The sequence below is a fragment of the Mustelus asterias genome, chromosome 31 (genome assembly GCF_964213995.1).
Source record: "Mustelus asterias chromosome 31, sMusAst1.hap1.1, whole genome shotgun sequence".
Classification (NCBI taxonomy): Eukaryota; Metazoa; Chordata; class Chondrichthyes; order Carcharhiniformes; family Triakidae; genus Mustelus; species Mustelus asterias.
Genome location: NC_135831.1, coordinates 4493771 through 4516585, shown reverse-complemented (window position 1 = coordinate 4516585; position 22815 = coordinate 4493771). Strand labels below are relative to the sequence as shown.

Genomic DNA, 22815 nt, shown 5'->3' with positions numbered 1-22815 from the left:
GGGTTTCCTCCGGGTGCTCCGGTTTCCTCCCACAGTCCAATGATGTGCGGGTTAGGTGGATTGGCCATGCTAAAAATTGCCCCTTAGAGTCCTGAGATGCGTAGGTTAGAGGGATTAGCGGGTAAATGTGTAGGGCTATGGGAGTAGGGCCTGGGTGGGATTGTGGTCGGTGCAGACGCAATGGGCCGAATGGCCTGTTTATGCACTGTAGGGTTTCTATGATGTAACAAAACAGTTTATACAGGGATCCAACAAAGATGATTTGGAAATATTGTATGAAGTAGGAGTAGGCCATTCAGCCCTTCGATCCTGCTCCACCATTCATTTTGATCATCAAATTTAATATCCTGATTTCCATCCCACCCCCCCCCCCCCATATCCCTCGATCCCTTGAGCCCCAAGAGCGATATCTAATTCCTTCTTGAAATCACACATTGTTTTGGCCTCAACAACTTTCTGTGGGAGTGAATTCCACACATTCACCACCCTCTGAGTGAAGAAATTTCTCCTCACCTCAGTTCTGAAAGGTTTACCCCTTATCCTCAAACTATGACCCCCTAGTTCTGGACTCCCCCACCATCTGGAACATTCTTTCTGAATCTACCCTGTTAGAATTCTATCAGTTTCTATGAGATCCCCTCTCACTCTTCTAAACTCCAATGAATAATAATCCTAACCGACTTAGTCTCTTCTCATATGACGGACCTGCCATCCCAGGAATCAGCCTGGTAAATCTTCGCTGCGCTCCCTCTATAGCAAGGACATCCTTCCTCGGATAAGGACACCAAAACCGCACACAATACTCCAGGTGTGGCCTCACCAACGCCCTATACAGTTGCAGCAAAGCATTTTGATTTGATTTATTATTGTCACATGTATTAACATACAGTGAAAAGTATTGTTTCTTGCGCACTATACAGACAAACGAGAGAGTGCAGAACGTAGTGTTAATGAAGTTTTGGAAGCATAGAATGAGAATGAAAGATAGAATTAGAAGGTACGCTGGGCACAGCTTGCAAGAAGTCGCCTTGCTCCAGTGCCATCTTGGAATGGATCCCTATTCCTATACTCAAATCCCCTCACTATGAAGGCCAACATACCATTTGCCGCCTTTACTGCCTGTTCTACCTGGCGTTAAGGTATTAAAATTCTGTATACTGTCTCCATGCACTCCGTAGCTTCCAATGTTGGTACACTGCCCTATGAGGAACTGCATCATACATGTGTGGGTGTATTTGTGCCCCGAGACCCCTTGTTCCTCTGCCCAACCTCGACTCGCACCTTCTGAGTAACAAGTGACCGGTCTGTTCTTCCAACTCCCTTGAGCCTACGACACGATTCTTTCCTGTAAACTGCGTCTTAAATCGAAACTTGTACAAATGTTTCAATTTGCTCGCTGGCGAGGCGTCGTATCGGAGCGAGCTTCGTCAAGTCGAAACTGACATTGGAAAGTCGAAACGGTGCCTGCTGCCTCACAGCGCCAGGGACCCGGGTTCGATTCCCGGCTCGGGTCCACTGTCTGTGTGGAGTCTGCACGTTCTCCCCGTGTCTGCGTGGGTTTCCTCCGGGTGCTCTGGTTCCTTCCCACAGTCCGAAAGACGTGCTGGTTGGGTGCTAAATTCTCCCTCGGTGTTACCCAGAACAGGAGTGTGGCGACGAGGGGATTTTCACGGTAACTTCATTGCAGTGTTAATGTAAACCTACTTGTGACACTAATAAATTAGCTTTAAATTTGCAAAGTCATTGATCTGAAACATTTTAACACCACAGATGTTGCCAGACATGCTGAGTATTTCCAACATTCACAGTATTTTGCCCTCCTCCTGTGTCCTGGTGTTAAATTTTGTCTCATTAACCCCCTTTTTCTAAGATGCTTCACTGTGTTAAAGTGGGGTTAAATAATGCCAGTGCTTCTTACTGGAGTCCCATTATCTGACATGATTAGCGGGAGGGCGCCGCAACCTGATTATTTATGTGCAGGTTTTTATTTCTAGGTTCACGCTGGGAATCCCAGAGTGAGTGAGTGAGGCGGGCGGGCAGATTGATTTTCCTCAGGCCGCCGCTGGATTTCGGGCAGAAAGAGGCGGCCGTTTCCAGGCGGGGGGCGGGAGCCGGGCTCGGGTAAGTACGGGTTGGATTGGAATACACTGGGGTTAAAGTCTGGCCTCCGGCCTGACCGAGCCCCGGCCTCAATTCGCCCCCAACCCCGCCTGGAGGAGCCGCTCCCCGGGGGCGCGGGGAGGGAGAACCGGCCCGGGCTCGGAGGACAGGAAATAACCCAGAATAACCCATAAAACACCCAGAATAATCCATAAAACACCCAGAATAATCCATAAAACACCCAGAATAATCCATAAAACACCCAGAATAATCCATAAAACACCCAGAATAATCCATAAAACACCCAGAATAATCCACAAAACACCCAGAATAATCCATAAAACACCCAGAATAATCCATAAAACACCCAGAATAATCCACAAAACACCCAGAATAATCCATAAAACACCCAGAATAATCCATAAAACACCCAGAATAATCCATAAAACACCCAGAATAATCCATAAAACCCCAGAATAACGCATAAAACACCCAGAATAATCCATAAAACACCCAGAATAATCCATAAAACACCCAGAATAATCCATAAAGCACCCAGAATAATCCATAAAACACCCAGAATAATCCATAAAACACCCAGAATAATCCATAAAACACACAGAATAATCCATAAAACACACAGAATAACCCATAGAACACCCAGAATAATCCATAAAACACCCAGAATAATCCATAAAACCCCAGAATAATGCATAAAACACCCAGAATAATCCATAAAACACCCAGAATAATCCATAAAACACCCAGAATAATCCATAAAACACACAGAATAACCCATAGAACACCCAGAATAATCCACAAAACACCCAGAATAATCCATAAAACCCCAGAATAATGCATAAAACACCCAGAATAATCCATAAAACACCCAGAATAATCCATAAAACACCCAGAATAATCCATAAAGCACCCAGAATAATCCATAAAACACCCAGAATAATCCATAAAACACCCAGAATAATCCATAAAACACCCAGAATAATCCATAAAACACCCAGAATAATCCATAAAACCCCAGAATAATGCATAAAACACCCAGAATAATCCATAAAACACCCAGAATAATCCATAAAACACCCAGAATAACCCACAAAACACCCAGAATAATCCACAAAACACCCAGAATAATCCATAAAACACCCAGAATAATCCATAAAACACCCAGAATAATCCATAAAACACCCAGAATAACCCATAAAACACCCAGAGTAACCCATAAAACACCCAGAATAATCCATAAAAACACCCAGAATAATCCATAAAACACCCAGAATAACCCACAAAACACCCAGAATAATCCACAAAACATCCAGAATAATCCACAAAACACCCAGAATAATCCACAAAACACCCAGAATAACCCACAAAACACCCAGAATAACCCATAAAATACCCAGAATAACCCATAAAACACCCAGAATAACCCATAAAACACCCAGAATAACCCATAAAACACCCAGAATAACCCATAAAACACCCAGAATAACCCCAAATAATCTATAAAACACCACAAATAACCCAAAAATAAACCCAAAAACACCAGAATAATCCAAAAACCACTCAAATTAATCCAAAATAACCCCAAATGATCTATAAAACACTCAGAATAAACAAAAAATAACCCAAATAATCCATAGACCACTCAGAATAATCCATAAAACACCCCAAATAATCTGTAAAACACCACAAATAACCCAAAATAATCTATAAAACCCTACAAATAACCCCAAAATCATTCAAAATAACCCAAAGTAACCCCAAAACCACCAGAATAATCCAAAAACCACTCAAAATAATCCAAAATAACCCAAAATCACCCAAAATAACCCAAACTACCCCTAAATCACCCAGAATAATCCATAAAACATCCCAAATAGCCCAAAATGACCCCAAATAACCCCCAAACCACCCGAATAACCCAAAACCACCCAAGAGGCCGAATTTTGAGTCGGTTGTTACGTGACCTCAGACTTTTGTACCTTTTCCCCGACGGAAGAAGGTGGAAGAGAGAATGTCCGGGGTGCGTGAGACATGTAGGTCAAGAGGAAATGGGGCTGGACAACAAGTCCTGGCCTTTCCCAATGACGCCCACATCCCAGGAAAGAATCAAACTGGTTTGGTTGATTGGCCGTGCTAAATTGCCCCTTAGTGTCCCGCGATGGGTAGGTTAGCGGTTTTAGTGGGGCAAATATGTGGGGTTGCGGGGATAGGGCCTGGGTGGGATTGTTGCCGGTGCAGGCTTGATGGGCCGAATGGACTGTAGGGATTCTATGATTCTATACTGCTCTCTGAAAGGGAGCCACTCAGTTCAAGGGGCAATGAGGGATGGGCAATAAATGCTGGCCCAGCCAGCGACGCCCACAGCCCATGGATAACAAAAATTGGTCCGTGTATGTTAGATTTAAGTTACATTCAAATGTATGTTCATCTTCGAGCAGCAAATCTATTTGTTTTTTGTTCGCTTTGTGTCTTCAAGAGAGAACGGGAGATTGTTTCGAGATTTGCCTTCTTCACTGGCTATTGTTTGAGAATGAACGCCGCTTCCAAAATACGGACGCAGCCTTTAGGCTCATCGACCATCCAAGGAAACCCGTACTCGGTCTTTGTGATCCAGGAGGGCTACGCGTACACGGATAGAGAGGGCCGCACGAGAGCAGATGGCACAGTGACGCTGCTGAAGGGGCCACAGGTGGTCCTGGTGGACACGGGCAGCCCCTGGGACAAGGGGGTTATCCTGCAGGGGCTGGGGGCCCACGGGCTGGAGGCGGGGGACGTCTCGTTTGTGGTGTGCACGCACGGCCACTCCGACCACGTCGGCAACCTCAACCTCTTCCCCGAGGCCACCGTCGTGGTGTCGCAGGACATCTGCCGGCGGGACGTCTACCTGGAGCACGACTTCGGCGCCGGCCTGCCGTTCCGGATCGACGACTCGGTGGAGGTGTTCGCCACCCCCGGGCACTGCGGCAGCGACGTGAGCGTCCTGGTGAGGGGCACGGAGGAGGGCACCGTGGTGGCGGCCGGAGACCTATTCGAGAGAGAGGAGGACGATGGGAGTTGGCAGCTGCTGAGCGAAAATCCTGAACTACAGGCCAAGCACCGGGATAAAGTCCGGAAGCTGGCCGATGTGATCATTCCTGGGCATGGGGCGCCCTTCCGCATAATAAAGGAAAGCGATCCGGCCTTATGAAGCCATCCGCCTTCTCATTCTTTATCTCACTGCCGGTTTTACTGTTTCTCCCAAAGGTGCTGACGCACACTTCACTGCAGCCGTCTAAACGATGGTGGCCCTCGTTTAGAATACAATCCCTACAGTGCCATGTTGGTGCAGGCTCGATGGGCCAAATGGCCTCCTCCTGCACTGGAGGAATTCTATGATTGGCCATGCTAAATTGCCCCTCAGTGTCCAAAGATTTGTAGGTTAGGTGGATTGGCCATGCTAAATTGCCCCTTAGTGTCCAAAGATGTGCGGCTGAGTTGTATTGGCCATGCTAAATTGCCCCTTAGTGTCCAAAGATGTGCAGGTTAGGTGGATTGGCCATGCTAAATTGCCCCTCAGTGTCCAAAGATGTGTAGGTTAGGTGGATTGGCCATGCTAAATTGCCCCTTGATGTCCCAAAGATGTCTAGGTTAGGTGGATTGGCCATGCTAAATTGCCCCTTGATGTCCCAAAGATGTCTAGGTTAGGTGGATTGGCCATGCTAAATTGCCCCTTGATGTCCCAAAGATGTGCAGGTTAGGTGGATTGGCCATGCTAAATTGCCCCTTAGTGACCAAAGATGTGCAGGTTAGGGGATTGGCCATGCTAAATTGCCCCTTAGTGTCCAAAGATGTGCAGGTTAGGGGATTGGCCATGTTAAATGGCTAAGCCTGCACTGCCTCTCTCACAGAGCATTGCCTGCTGTACCCCCATGACCTTGTCCCACTAATCCCCCCTAACCCGTACATCTTTGGACACCAAGGGGCAATTTAGCATGGCCAATCCACCTAACCTGCACATCTTTGGAGTGTGGGAGGAAACTGGAGCACCCGGAGGAAACCCACACAGATACGGGGAGAACGTGCAAACTCCACACACACAGTGACCCGAAGCTGGAATCGAATCCGGGTCCCTGGCACTGAGAGGCAGCAGAGCTAACCCACCGTGCCACCCAGTTTACCCGGCAACTGTCAGCTGTGACTCTGTCACCTCTTGAGTCGGAAGATCGTGGGCTTGCGTCCCTGAGCACAGACTGACTGTCGCGCTGCGGTGCTGAGGGAGTGCCGCCCTGTTGCAGGCGCATCTTTTTCAGATGAGCTGTCGGGAGAGTGTAAAACCTCCGATCGCCGCGAATTGAACAATGGGTGCAGGAGTTGGGGGGCCCATTCCTCGCTGTGACCCCGCCAGAGGGGGTACGGAGGGGATTTACCGAGCGTGCTGCCGGGACTGGAGGGTTTCAGCGATGCGGAACGATTGGACAGGCTGGGATTGCTTTCCTCGGAACAGAGGAGATTGAGGAGAGATTTAATTGAGGTCCGGATAACACGAGGTGTCTGGGTAGAGTGGACAGGAGGACCCATTTCCATTCGCAGAGAGGTGAATAAACTATTGTGGCAGAGACTTAAAATGCTTGTTAGAAGCAGAGGGAAGTTGAAGGGGGCAATCTTTCGCCCAGAGTGTGGCGTCAGTCTGGAACTGGCTGCATGAGAAGAGTGACAGAGTTTTACAGCACAGAAAGAGGCCCTTCAGCCCATCAAGCACCTATCCATTCTAATCCCATTTTTCCAGCACTCGGTCCGTAGCCTTGGAGCGGCACAATGGTTAGCATTGCTGCCTCACAGCACCAGGATCCCGGGTTCGATTCCCGGCTCGGGACACTGTCTGTGTGGAGTCTGCACATTCTCCCCGTGTCTGCATGGGTTTCCTCCGGGTGCTCCGGTTTCCTCCCACAGTCCGAAAGACGTGCTGGTTAGGGCGCATTGACCCGAACAGGCGCCGGACTGTGGAGAGTTGGGTAATTTTCACAGTAACTTCATTGCAGTGTTAATGTAAGCCTACTTGTGACCAATAAATAAACTCTTAAAAAAAAAACTTTCTGTATGTTAGGGCGTTTCAAGTGCTTATCTCAATGCTTCTTCAATGTTGTGAGGATTCACCCTCTAGAAACCACAGAATCCCCTACAGTGCAGAAGGAGGCCATTCGGCCCATCGAGTCTGCACCAACAACAATCCCACCCAGGCCCTATCCCCATAACCCCACATATTTACCCCGCTAATCCATCTAACCTATGCATCCTGGGACACTGAGGGGCAATTTAGCACGGCTAATGCACCTAACCTATACATCTTTGGACTGTGGGAGGAAACCGGAGCATCCGGAGTCAAGACGGTAAAAATACCTCTGAGGCTGGTCTGAGTCAAAATAGAGTAGGCTTTATTCTCACAAACTTGCGGGAGAACCTGACCCCTTGAAAGCAGAAGCCAGAGTTCTCCCTGAACACAGAAAAGTGGGGATATATATACATTATGGCTCCCAGCACCAGTCTCGACACAAACACTGGTCTGGTCATGAATACGGCGGCACGGTAGCACAGTGGTTAGCACTGCTGCTTCACAGCTCCAGGGACCCGGGTTCGATTCCCGGCTTGGGTCACTGTCTGTGTGGAGTTTGCACATTCTCCTCGTGTCTGCGTGGGTTTCCTCCGGGTGCTCCGGTTTCCTCCCACAATCCAAAGATGTGCGGGTTAGGTCGATTGGCCATGCTAAAAAAAAAATTGCCCTTAGTGTCCTGAGATGTGTAGGTTAGAGGGATTCGTGGGTAAATATGTCGCGATATGGGGGTAGGGCCTGGGTGGGATTGTGGTCGGTGCAGACTCGATGGGCCGAATGGCCTCTTTCTGCACTGTAGGGTTTCTATGATTCTATGAATCAAAGTCCATACAACAGTCCTTGATCATGAAGCATCAGTTCTCTGGCAGCTGTCGTCACGATACAGTCTGAGGTTTCCTGCTGTTCCACGGCCCTTCCTTTGAAGTTACCGGCACAATTGCAGCTGGCCCAGCGGGAGTCCTCCTTTAAACGGCCGTTATCGTGCCCCACATCTTGTAATGCTTTCTTCCGTTTAGATTTACCACGCAAGCCTGTAGAAAAGGTAAGACTTGCATGTCTGCAAACACATTCACATTGACATTTGACGATCTATTGTTATAAGAATAAAAGTTAACTGGTATTAATGTCAGAAGCAGTACAAACAAGAATAACTTTATTCATGTCAAAGGCAGTATAAACCTGAGGGAAAGCAGCATAAACCTGAGGAGATTCGCCACAATGAATGTGGGCGGCACGGTAGCACAGTGGTTAGCACTGCTGCTTCACAGCTCCAGGGTCCTGGGTTCGATTCCCAGCTCGGGTCACTGTCTGTGTGGAGTTTGCACATTCTCCTCGTGTCTGCGTGGGTTTCCTCCGGGTGCTCCGGTTTCCTCCCACAGTCCAAAGATGTGCGGGTTAGGTTGATTGGCCAGGTTAAAAATTGCCCCTTGGAGTCCTGGGATGCGTAGGTTGGAGGGATTGGTGGGTAAATATGTGGGGTGGGGCCTGGGTGGGATTGTGGTCGGTGCAGACTCGATGGGCCGAATGGCCTCCTTCTGCACTGTAGGGTTTCTATGATTTCTATGAATGAAGGGTTACGCTTGTGATACATTCTAAGTACAAAGTTCAACCTTTGAGGTACAAAATACATTGAGTACAAAAAACATTAACTCTTTCCCTTCTTCACGGAGGAAACCCACGCAGGCATTGGAAGGAAACCGGAGCACCCGGAGGAAACCCACGCAGATACGGAGGGGGAGAATGTGCAAACTCCACACAGACAGTGACCCCAAGCCAGGAATCGAACCCAGGTCTCTGGAGCTGTGAGGCAGCCGCGCTAACCCACTGTCCTCAGGCACCGCCCTCTGGGTGAAACAGTTTCTCCTCAAATCCCCCCTAAATCTCCTGCCCCCTGGTTACTGACCCTTCTCCTAAGGGGAAAGGTTCCTTCCTATCCACCCCATCTGTGTGTCCCTCATAATTGTGTACACCTCAATCAGGTCCCCCTCCCGCCTCGGCCTTCTCTGTTTTGGGTGGCACGGTGGCACAGTGGTTAGCGCTGCTGCCTCACCGCGCCAGGGACCCGGGTTCGATTCCTGGCCTCGGGTCACTGTCTGTGTGGAGTTTGCACGTTCTCCCCGTGTCCGCGTGGGTTTCCTCCGGGTGCTCCGGTTTACTCCCACAGTCCGGAAGACCTACTGGTTAGGTCGTGCTAAATTCTCCCTCAGTGTTACCCAAGCAGGCGCCAGAGTGTGGCGACTAGGGGCTTTTCACAGTAACTTCATTGCAGTGTTAAGTCTACTTCTGACAATAATAATAAACTTATAAATTTAAGAATCATAGAATGCTACAGTCCAGAAGGAGGCCTTTCGGCCCATCGAGTCTGCACCAACCACACTCCCACCCAGGCCCGAGCCCCATAACCCCATGAATTTACCCTAGCTAGTCCCCCTGACACTAAGGGGCAATTTAGCACGGCCAATGCACCTAACCAGCACGTCTTTCAGACTGTGGGAGGAAACCGGAGCACCCGGAGGAAACCCACGCAGACACGGGGAGAACGTGCAGACTCCGCGCGGACAGTGACCCGAGCCGGGAATCGAACCCGAGTCCCTGGCGCTGTGAGGCAGCAGTGCTAACCCACTGTGCCACCATACCACTCTAAGGAAAACGGCCCCACACCCTAACCATCCTCTCTTCATAGCTGAAACGGTGCAGACCAGGCAGCATCCGGGTGAATCTCCTCCACACCCTCTCCAGTGAAATCACAGTGGAGCCAGAAACCTTATCGCATTTAAAAAAAAATAGTTTGGATATGCACTTGAAGTGCCTGCAAACTAATGGACCAAAATGGGACAGGCCTGGATAGTTTTGCTTTCCCCAGCACAGGCAATGCGGGCCAAATGGCCTCTTTAATTTGTACCGATTCTTTTTAGGATCAGAGAGATCGAGTAGCGCAGGTACGTATTCGTTGAAAGCGGCGTCACAGGTAGACAGAGCGGTGAAGAATGCGTTTAGTCTCCATCAGGCAGGGCATTGTGGGTAGGAGTTGGGACGGTATGGTGCAGTTGTATAAGTCATTGGTGAGGCCGCAGTTGGAGCACTGTGTACAGTTTTGGTCACCCTGTTGTTGGAAAGACATTGATGAACTGGAAAGAGTGCAGAGAGGTGCTCGGGCGCAAATAGTTAGAACTGCTGCCTCACGGTGCCCAGGTTCGATTCCCGGCTCGGGTCACTGCCTCACAGCGCCAGGGACCCGGGTTCGATTCCCGGCCTCAGGTCACTATCTGTGTGGAATTTCCACGTTCTCCCCGTGTCTGCGTGGGTTTCCTCCGGGTGTCATAGAGGTTTACAGCATAGAAACAGACCCTTCGGCCCAACTTGTCCATGCCGCCCTTTTTCTTTAAACCCCTAAGCTAATCCCAGTTGCCCGCATTTGGCCCCTATCCCTCTATACCCATCGTACCCATGTAACGATCTAAATGCTTTTTAAAAGACAAAATTGTACCCGCCTCTACTACTGCCTCTGGCAGCTCGTTCCAGACACTCACCATCCTCTGTGTGAAAAAATTGCCCCTCTGGACCTTTTTGTATCTCTCCCCTCTCACCTTAAACCTATCTAGTTTTAGACTCCCCTACCTTTGGGAAAAGATATTGACTATCTAGCTGATCTGTGCCCCTCATTATTTTATAGACTTCAATAAGATCACCCCTCAGCCTCCTCCGCTCCAGAGAAAAAAGTCCCAGTCTATCCAGCCTCTCCTTATAACTCAATCCATCAAGTCCCGGTAGCATCCTAGTAAATCTTTTCTGCACTCTTTCTAGTTTAATAATATCCTTTTATGATAGGGTGACCAGAACTGTACACAGTATTCCAAGTGTGGCCTTACCAATTTCTTGTACAACTTCAACAAGACGTCCCAACTCCTGTATTCAATGTTCTGACCGATGAAACCAAGCATGCCGAATGCCCTCTTCACCACTCTGTCCACCTGTGACTCCACTTTCAAGGAGCTATGAACATGTACCCCTAGATGCTAGAGGGTGCTCCCGTTTCCTCCCACACTCCAAAGATGTGCGGGTTAGGTGGATTGTCCATGCTAAATTGACCCTAGTGTCGGGGGATTAGCAGGGTAAATGAGGGCTATGGGACTGGGTCCTGGGTGGGATTGTGGTCAGTACAGACTCAAATGGGCTGAATGGCCTCCTTCTGTACTGTAGAGATTCTATGAGTTGGAGGGAGCGGTTGGCCAGGCTGGGGCTTTATTCGTTGGAATGTAGGAGAATGAGGGGTGACCTTACTGAGGTGTATAAAATCATAGATAGGATGAACGCACGTAGTTTTTTACCCAGCGGAGGGGAATTGAAGTCTAGAGGGCAGAGGTTAAAGGTGAGAGGGGAAAGGGACCTGAGGGGTAACTTCTTCACGCAGAGGGTGGTGCGGGTATGGAATGAGCTGCCAGAGAAAGTGGTCGAGGCAGCAGTGCTAACTATTGCGCCCCCGCACTTCTCTGCACTCTTACCAGTTTATCAATGTCTTTCCAACAACAGGGCGACCAAAACTGTACACATTACTCCAAGTGCGGACTCACCAACGACTTATACAACTTGACAATAGCAACATTTAAAAAGCATTCGGGTAAGTACATGGATGTGGGAGGGTGAGAGGGAGATGGGCCAAACGTGACTAGCTGGGAAAGCACCATGATCGGCATGGAACGGATGGGCCACAGGGCCTGTTTCCGTGCTGTATTGCTCTATGACTCTGATTGTTTAATTAAAAATCTTTGGATATGGATGGCATTTTTTTGCACCCGTGTTAGCTTGTACCTAGCACGCATCACAGGGAATGCTGTTAAACTTTAATATTTAACTTGTTACGGTGAGATCATCTGAACTGCAGACTTTAAACTGGAGATTAATGCGTAAATATGGATACAACGCCATCTCATAGAATCCTACAGTGCAGAAGGAGGCCATTCAGCCCATCGATTCTGCACCGACCACAATCCCACCCCAGGGCCTATCCCCACAACGCTACATATTTACCCCACTAACCTACGCATCCCCGGACACTAAGGGGCAATTTAGCCTGGCCAATCAACCTAATCGGCACATCATTGGAAGGAAACCGGAGCACCCGGAGGAAACCCACGCAGATACGGAGGGGGAGAATGTGCAAACTCCACACACACAGTGTCCCAAGCCGGGAATCGAACCCGGGTCCCTGGCGCTGTGAGGCAGCAGTGCTAAGCACTGTGCCACCCGTGCCGTCCTTCGAACTTGTTAAATTCTCTTCTAAAAGAAAAAGAATTTAACAAGTTCGAAGCACAAAACCAGATGTGGAAATCTCTGGGCACCGAACGATCAAGATTCAGTGAGTAATATACAGATTGCGGGAACATAATAAAGCCCTATCAGTCCTGGAACATGCAGATGACGAATTATGACACTTTCAATATTCCTTTGCGTATTTACACGCATCTTCCCACATTTTCTTACCAGTTCGACACTTCCTCTTGCACTCCCGAAACTGCTGAAACTGACTCATTGCGGCCCTGGGTTGGAGTATACTGTGTGTACACTGAGTAAAAATTAAACACTAAGTTTCATTCAATCATTGGTCTTCCTTAACCTGCACCTCCACGCTGACAGGAAGGGAATCAACACCCTCTAATTCCGCAAGGACCAGACTCAAGTTTCTTTGTTGACCAATTTTATTCATAGAATCCCTACAGTGCAGAAGGAGGCCATTTAGCCCATCGAGTCTGTACCAACCACAATCCCACCCAGGCCCTATCCCCGTAACCCCACATATTTACCTTGCTAATCCCCCTGACACTAAGGGGCAATTTATCATGGCCAATCCACCTAACCCACACACCTTTGGACACTAAGGGGCAATTATCACGGCCAATCAACCTAACCCGCACATAGAACATAGAAAACCTACAGCACAAACAGGCCCTTCGGCCCACAAGTTGCTCCGAACATGTCCCTACTTACTCGGCTTACCTATAACCCTCTATCTTACTAACTTCCATGACCTTATCCAAAAGTCTCTTAAAAGACCCTATCGAATCCACCTCCACCACCACTACCGGCAGCCGATTCCACGCACCCACCACCCTCGGAGTGAAAAACGTACGATGTGGAGATGCCGGCGTTGGACTGGGGTAAACACAGTAAGAGTTTTAACAACACCAGGTTAAAGTCCAACAGGTTTACTTGGTAGCAAATGCCATTAGCTTTCGGAGCGCTGCTCCTTCGTCAGATGGAGTGGAAATCTGCTCACAAACAGCGCACAGAGACACAAAATCAAGTTACAGAATACTGATTAGAATGCGAATCTCTACAGCCAACCAGGTCTTCCTTAACCTGCACCTTCACGCTGACAGGAAGGGAATCTTCTTCAAGACCTGTTTGGCTGTAGAGATTCGCATTCTAATCAGTATTCTGTAACTTGATTTTGTGTCTCTGTGCCCTGTTTGAGAGCAGATTTCCACTCCATCTGACGAAGGAGCAGCGCTCCGAAAGCTAATGGCATTTGCTACCAAATAAACCTGTTGGACTTTAACGGGGTGTTGTTAAAACTCTTACTGTGAAAAACTTACCCCTAACATCTCCTCTGTACCTACTCCCCAGCACCCTAAACCTGTGACCTCTTGTGGCAACCATTTCAGCCCTGGGTAAAAGCCTCTGAGAATCCACTCAATCAATACCCCTCAACATCTTATACACCTCTATCAGGTTACCTCTCATCCTTCGCCTCTCCAAGGAGAAAAGACCTAGCTCTCTCAACCTATCCTCATAAGGCATGCCACCTAATCCAGGCAACATCCATGTAAATCTCCTCTGCACCCTTTCTATGGCTTCCACATCCTTTCTGTAATGAGGCGACCAGAACTGGACACAGTACTCCAGGCGGGGTCTGACCAGGGTCCTATACAGCTGCAGCATTATCTCCCAATTTCTAAACTCAGTTCCTCTATTGATGAAGGCCAGTATTCCATACGCCTTCTTAACCACAGCCTCTACCTGCGACGCTGCTTTGAGCGTCCTATGAACCCGGACCCCAAGATCCTTCTGATCTTCCACCCTGCCAAGCGTCTTACCCTTAATATTATATTCTTTCATCCTATTCGACCTGCCAAAATGAACCACCACACACTTATCTGGGTTGAAGTCCATCTGCCATTTCTCTGCCCAGTCTTGCATCATATCTATGTCTTGTTGTAACTGCTGACATCCCTCTACACTATCCACAACCCCACCAACCTTTGTGTCATCAGCAAACTTGCCAACCCATCCTTCCACTTCCTCATCCAGGTCATTTATAAAAATCACAAAGAGCAAGGGTCCCAGAACAGATCCCTGGGGCACTCCACTGGTGACCGACCTCCATGCTGAAAAAGACCCATCTACAACCACTCTTCGCCTTCTGTGGGCAAGCCAGTTCTGAATCCACAACCCATGCCCCTTCACTTTCTCAATGAGCCTTGCATGGGGCACCTTATCAAACGCCTTGCTGAAATCCATATAAACTCCATCTACCGCTCTTCCCTCATCTATGTGTCTAGTTACATCTTTTAAAAATTCAATTAGGCTCGTAAGGCATGATCTGCCTTGGACAAAGCCATGCTGGCTATTTCTGATCATACTATTCCTCTCCAGATGTTCATAAATCCTGCCTCTCAGGATCTTCTCCATCAACTTACCAACTACTGGGCTATCTCTTCTCCCTTTCTTGAATAATGGAACCACATCCGCAATTCTCCAATCCTCCCGAACGTCTCCTGTCTCCATTGATGACGCAAAGATCATCGCCAGAGGCTCAGCAATCTCTTCCCTCGCCTCCCACAGTAACCTGGGGAACATCCCATCCGGTCCCGGCGATTTATCTAACTTGATGCTTTTCAAAAGCTCCAACGCATCCTCTTTCCTAATGTCCACATGCTCAATCTCTCAGTCCACTGCAAGTCTTTGGACACAAAGGGGCAATTTAGCATGGCCAATCCACCTAACCCGCACATCTTTGGACACTAAGGGCCTGATTTTATCATTTTCATTCTAAGCGGCGAATCTGGGCGTAATGCAGATCCGATTTGGAAATCTGCTTTCATACACTCTCAGCCATCTCCAGTCCCATTCGCGCTGTGGGCGGGGCTTAGCACGGCCGAAACGATCGGAGTTCTGAACTGCGCATGCGCAGTTTGAAAAAAATTTGACAAAGCGCGTCCGTGTCAGATCGTTCCCGGGTCGCTGAAAGCAAAGAAAGTGGCCCGGGAGCGGCAAGCGGGAGCGATGGTCCCCACACACATCACTGTCCCCCTTAACAAACCCCCACTACCCACACACATCACTGTCCCCCTTATCCACCCGCCCCAACTACCCACACACATCACTGCCCCCTTATCCACCCCCCCAACTACCCACACACATCACTGTCCCCCTTATCCACCCCCCCCAACTACCCATACACATCACTGTCCCCCTTATCCACCCCCCAACTACCCACACACATCACTGTCCCCCTTATCCACCCCCCAACTACCCACACACATCACTGTCCCCCTTATCCACCCCCCCACTACCCACACACATCACTGTCCCCCTTATCCACCCCCCCACTACCCACACACATCACTGTCCCCCTTATCCACCCCCCCACTACCCACACACATCACTGTCCCCCATATCTACCCCCCCACGACCCACACACATCACTGTCCCCCTTATCAACCCCCCACTACCCACACACATCACTGTCCCCCTTATCCAACCCCCCACTACCCACACACATCACTGTCCCCCTTATCCATCCCCCCGCTACCCACACACATCACTGTCCCCCTTATCCACCCCCCCCAACTACCCACACACATCACTGTCCCCCTTATCCACCCCCACCCACTACCCACACACATCACTGTCCCCCTTATCCACCCACCCACTACCCACACACATCACTGTCCCCCTTATCCAACCCCCCAACTACCCACACACATCACTGTCCCCCTAATCCAACCCCCCCACTACCCACACAAATCACTGTCCCCCTTATCCACCTCCCACTACCCATACACATCACTGTCCCCCTTATCCACCCCCCAACTACCCACACACATCACTGTCCCCCTTATCCAATCCCCCACTACCCACACACATCACTGTCCCCCTTATCCACCCCCCCAACTACCCACACACATCACTGTCCCCCTTATCCACCCCCCCCAACTACCCACTCACATCACTGTCCCCCTTATCCAACCCCCCAACTACCCACACACATCACTGTCCCCCTTATCCACCCACCACTACCCACACACATTACTGTCCCCCTTATCCATCCACCACTACCCACACACATCACTGTCCCCCTTATCAACCCCCACCACTACCCACACACATCACTGTCCCCCTTATCCACCCCCCCCCCACTACCCACACACATCACTGTCTCCCTTATCCATCCCCCCAACTACCCACACCACATCACTGTCCCCCTTATCCACCCTCCCACTACCCACACACATCACTGTCCCCCTTATCCAACCCCCCAACTACCCACACACATCACTGTCCCCCTAATCCAACCCCCCCACTACCCACACACGTCACTGTCCCCCTTATCCACCCCCCCACTACCCACACACATCACTGTCCTCCTTATCCACCCCCCACTACCCACACACATCACTGTCCCCCTTATCCACCCCCCCCAACTACCCACACACATCACTGTTCCCCTTATCCACCCCCCCCAACTACCCACACACATCACTGTCCCCCTTATCCACCCCCCACTACCCACACACATCACTGTCCCCCTTATCCACCCCCCACTACCCACACACATCACTGTCCCCCTTATCCACCCCCCACTACCCACACACATCACTGTCCCCCTTATCCACCCCCCCAACTACCCACACACATCACTGTCCCCCTTATCCACCCCCCCCAACTACCCACACACATCACTGTCCCCCTTATCCACCCCCCACTACCCACACACATCACTGTCCCCCTTATCCACCCCCCCAACTACCCACACACATCACTGCCCCGCTTATCCACCCCCCCCAACTACCCACACACATCACTGCCCCCCTTATCCACCCCTCCCACTACCCACATACATCACTATCCCCCTTATCCACCCCCCACTACCCACACACATCACTGTCCCCCTTATCCACCCCCCCCACTACCCACACACATCACTGTCCCCCTTATCCATCCCCCCACTACCCACACACATCACTGTCCCCCTTATCCACCCACCACTACCCACACACATTACTGTCCCCCTTATCCACCCCCCCAACTACCCACACACATCACTGTCCCCCTTATCCACCCCCCCAACTACCCACACACATCACTGTCCCCCTTATCCACCCACCACTACCCACACACATTACTGTCCCCCTTATCCATCCCCCCACTACCCACACACATCACTGTCCCCCTTATCCACCCCCCCACTACCCACACACATCACTGTCCCCCTTATCCACCCACCACTACCCACACACATCACTGTCCCCCTTATCAACCCCCACCACTACCCACACACATCACTGTCCCCCTTATCCACCCCCCACTACCCACACACATCACTGTCCCCCTTATCCACCCCCCCAACTAACCACACACATCACTGTCCCCCTTATCCACCCCCCCACGACCCACACACATCACTGTCCCCCTTGTCCACCCCCCACTACCCACACACATCACTGTCCCCCTTATCCACCCACCACTACCCACACACATCACTGTCCCCCTTATCCACCCCCCCCACTACCCACACACATCACTGTCCCCCTTATCCACCCCCCCACGACCCACACACATCACTGTCCCCCTTATCCACCCCCCCACTACCCACACACATCACTGTCCCCCTTATCCAACCCCCCAACTACCCACACACATCACTGTCCCCCTTATCCACCCCCCCACTACCCACACACATCACTGTCCCCCTTATCCACCCCCCACTACCCACACACATCACTGTCCCCCTTATACACCCCCCACTACCCACACACATCACTGTGCCCCTTATCCACCCCCCCACTACCCACACACATCACTGTCCCCCTTATCCACCCCCCCACTACCCACACACATCACTGTCCCCCTTATCCACCCCCCCAACTACCCACACACATCACTGCCCCCCTTATCCACCCCCCCCAACTACCCACACACATCACTGTCCCCCTTATCCACCCCCCCCCAACTACCCACACACATCACTGTCCCCCTTATCCACCCCCCCACTACCCACACACATCACTGTCCCCCTTATCCACCCCCCACTACCCACACACATCACTGTCCCCCTTATCCACCCCCCCCACTACCCACACACATCACTGTCCCCCTTATCCAACCGCCCAACTACCCACACACATCACTGTCCCCCTTATCCAACCCCCCAACTACCCACACACATCACTGTCCCCCTTATCCACCCCCCCCCCCACTACCCACACACATCACTTCCCCCCTTATCCACCCCCCCACTACCCACACACATCACTGTCCCCCTTATCCACCCCCCCACTACCCACACACATCACTGTCCCCCTTATCCACCCCCCACTACCCACACACATCACTGTCCCCCTTATCCAACCCCCCAACTACCCACACACATCACTGTCCCCCTTATCCACCCCCGCCCAACTACCCACACACATCACTGTCCCCCTTATCCACCCCCCAACTACCCACACACATCACTGTCCCCCTTACATACCCCCCACTTCCCACACACATCACTGTCCCCCTTATCCACCCCCCACTTCCCACACACATCACTGTCCCCCTTATCCACCCCCCACACTACCCACACACATCACTGTCCCTCTTATCCACCTCCCCCACTACCCACACACATCACTGTCCTCCTTATCCACCCCCCAACTACCCACGTACAGCACTGTCCCCCTTATCCACCCCCCCCACTACCCACACACATCGCTGTCCCCCTTATCCACCTCCCCCACTACCCACACACATCACTGTCCCCCTTATCCACCCCCCAACTACCCACACACAGCACTGTCCCCCTTATCCACCCCCCACTACCCACACACATCACTGTCCCTCTTATCCACCACCCCCACTACCCACACACATCACTGTCCCCCTTATCCACCCTCCCCACTACCCACATACATCACTGTCCCCCTTATCCACCCTCCCACTACCCAGACCGATCGCCACCTCTGCACCCCTCCCCACCAATCGCCCGCAGTGTGGCAGTGGACCCCCCTGTCCCCCCATCAGAGATCCATCTGCCCCCCCCCCCCACTCCCCCCCCCCCCCCCCACCAGAGATCCATCTGCCCCCCCCTTCACCAGTGAGCGATCGGGCCTCCCCCGCCCCCTGAGATACATCTTACCTGCCTCTCTCCCCCCCCCAGACAACAATCTGGCCTCACTCCCCCTCCCCTCCAGAGATACATCTGACCCGCCTCCTCCTCCCCCACCACCAGACAACGGTCGGCCCTCTTGTGCACACCCCCCCTCCCGCCACTCCCGCCCAGAGATACATCTGACCCGCCACCTCCTCCTACCCCCACCCCCCCCCCCCCCCCCCCCCCACCCCAACCAGACAACGATCTGGCCTCCTCCTCCTTCTCCTCCCCCCCCCCACAACCAGAGAATGATCTGATCCTCCTCCCCCTCCCCCCCTCCCCTCCAACCAGACAACGATCTGGCCTCCTCCTCCTTCTCCTCCCCCCCCACAACCAGAGAATGATCTGATCCGCCTCCCTCCTCCACCCCCACCACTGATCTGAGTCAGAGAGCCGTTGGAAACACTGAACGCGCTCTTCAGAGGCTGGAGCGCCCGACTCAGACTTTTATTCAGCAGGTCCCTAAAAGCGCGGTTCCGGATCGGCAAACGCGGTGGTAAAGGGGGAAATGCTGATAGAGTTGGGCGGGCAGTTCATTAATTCAATTTAAATGCATGCAAATGCATTTAAATCGTCGTTGCGCCCGTTTTGGGCGCGAATCAATTCGCCGCCATTCCCGGGTTTCGGTCAAGTGGCCATCTGCATGAGGGCGGATTGCGTGAATGGCCTCACACCCGACTTTACCACGTTTTCGCGCCTGTTGACGCAATGGTAAAATCGGGCCCTAAGGGCCAATTTAGCATGGCCAATCCACCTAACCCACACATCTTTGGACACTAAGGGGCAATTTAGCATGGCCAATCCACCTAACCTGCACATCTTTGGACACTAAGGGGCAATTTAGCATGGCCAATCCACCTAACCTGCACATCTTTGGACACTAAGGGGCAATTTAGCATGGCCAATCCACCTAACCTGCACATCTTTGGACACTAAGGGGCAATTTAGCATGGCCAATCCACCTAACCTGCACATCTTTGGACACTAAGGGGCAATTTAGCATGGCCAATCCACCTAACCTGCACATCTTTGGACACTAAGGGGCAATTTAGCATGGCCAATCCACCAAACCTGCACATCTTTGGACACTAAGGGGCAATTTAGCATGGCCAATCCACCTAACCTGAACATCTTTGGACACTAAGGGGTAATTTAGCATGGCCAATCCACCTAACCTGCACATCTTTGGACACTAAGGGGCAATTTAGCACGGCCAATCCACCTAACCCGCACATCTTTGGACACTAAGGGGCAATTTAGCATGGCCAAACCACCTAACCCACACATCTTTGGACACTAAGGGGCAATTTAGCATGGCCAATCCACCTAACCCGCACATCTTTGGGCACTAAGGGGGCAATTTAGCATGGCTATTCCACTTAACCTGCTCGGAATGTGGGAGGAAACCGGAGCACCCGGAGGAAACCCATGCAGACACGGGAGGAGAACGTGCAGACTCCGCACAGACAGTGACCCCAAGCTGGGAATTGAACCTGGGTCCCTGGCGCTGTGAGGCAGCAGTGCTAACCACTGTGCTACCGTGCTATATTCAAGCATATTCAGAGAGAGACTACGCCCATACGAGAAGGAACATAAGCTTCTCGATCGATTGCTATCCACCATACTTGTAATGTTTTACAGATAATAGTAATTTGCATTGAGCAATCATAGATTAACATGAATACGGTTATCCAATTGATACTCATGCAGTGATTATACTGTGATTTACACTCTGGCAAGGACACTCAGCACTGAGTTACAATGGATAAAGCAGCATCTTGTGCCTTCGTCGGGAAACTCCCACTCGCCTCAATTCCCATACAGTCTCGCAGCAGCATCTTTAGTCCTTGTAATCCAATTATACTTCAATGCTGTCACTAACTCTTTCCCCTTTCAACGTGCTTACCTTAGATGACCTGTTGTGACGCCAGCTCAGGTTTCTTTCTCTCTGGTATTCTCTTGCATCCTGTGGCAGAGAAACCCATATTAAGACGATGCGGGTTAAAGCGATGCGGGTTAAGACAGAGAGAGAGAGAGACTTCAGCTTGTTTCTTGCTTGATGCCCCTTCTAAAACTAAAAACTAAACCACGGCCTCAGAACACAAAACTGAAACCTTAAACTCACTGGAAAGCAAAATAAAACTGCCCAAAAACACATGACCTTTTTTCTCCCAGCAATGCAGGATCGTAAAACTAATCCCAGAGTAAACGCAAACAGCTCCATTTAAGCCACTTAAGAAGCAATAAAAGGACATTTCCAATCAAGTCGGCAACAGTGACATCAGCGGCAACAATAATCTCTCCCTCAATGTCAACAAAACGAAGGAGATTGTCACCGACTTCAGGGAGCGTAAAGGAGAACATGCCCCTGTCTACATCAACGGGGATGAAGTAGAAAGGGTCGAGAGCTTCAGGTTTTTAGGTGTCCAGATCACCAACAACCTGTCCTGGTTCCCCCCCCATGCCGACATTATAGTTACAAAAGCCCCACCAACGCCTCTACTCAGCAGCCTAAGGAAATTTGGCATGTCCGCTACGACTCCCACCAACTTTTACAGATGCACCAGAGAAAGCATTCTTTCTGGTTGTATCACAGCTTGGTATGGCTCCTGCTCTGCCCAAGATCGCAAGGAACTACAAAAGGTTGTGAATGTAGCCCAATCCATCAGGCAAACCAGCCTCCCATCCATTGACTCTGTCCATACTTCCCGCTGCCTCGGGAAAAGCAGCCGGCATAATTAAGGACCCCACTCACCCGGACATTCTCTCTTCCACCTTCTTACTTCGGGAAAAAGATACAAAAGCTTGAGGTCACGTACCAACTGACTCAAGAACAGCTTCTTCCCTGCTGCCATCAGACTTTTGAATGGGCCTACCTCGCATTAAGTTGATCTTTCTCTACACCCTAGCTATGACTGTAACACTACATTCTGCACTCTCTCCTTTCCTTCTCTATGAACGGTATGCTTTGTCTGTATAGCGCGCAAGAAACAATACTTTTCACTGTATGTTTAATACATGTGACAATAATAGATCAAATCACTGAAACTGAACTGCAGAAATAATGTTTTTAAAAAACCTTTCTTAAAGGCATACTAATGTCACAGAACGCGGTTAAACTATAACAAAAAGAGTTATCTAACTTCTACCAATTGCAAGACTTCAACACGACACAGTATAACAGCTAGCT

General features: G+C 50.6%; 1 protein-coding gene across 1 annotated transcript; it reads left to right on the top strand.

Annotated features, from left to right (window-relative positions):
• The first annotated feature begins 2031 nt into the window (after positions 1-2031).
• mblac1 (metallo-beta-lactamase domain containing 1) lies at positions 2032-5997 on the top strand. Its single transcript, XM_078200860.1, has 2 exons — positions 2032-2121; positions 4598-5997. The coding sequence occupies exon 2, from the start codon at positions 4652-4654 to the stop codon at positions 5306-5308; it is 657 nt and encodes a 218-aa protein (XP_078056986.1). The 5' UTR covers positions 2032-2121; positions 4598-4651; the 3' UTR covers positions 5309-5997.
• Positions 5998-22815: the final 16818 nt, after the last annotated feature.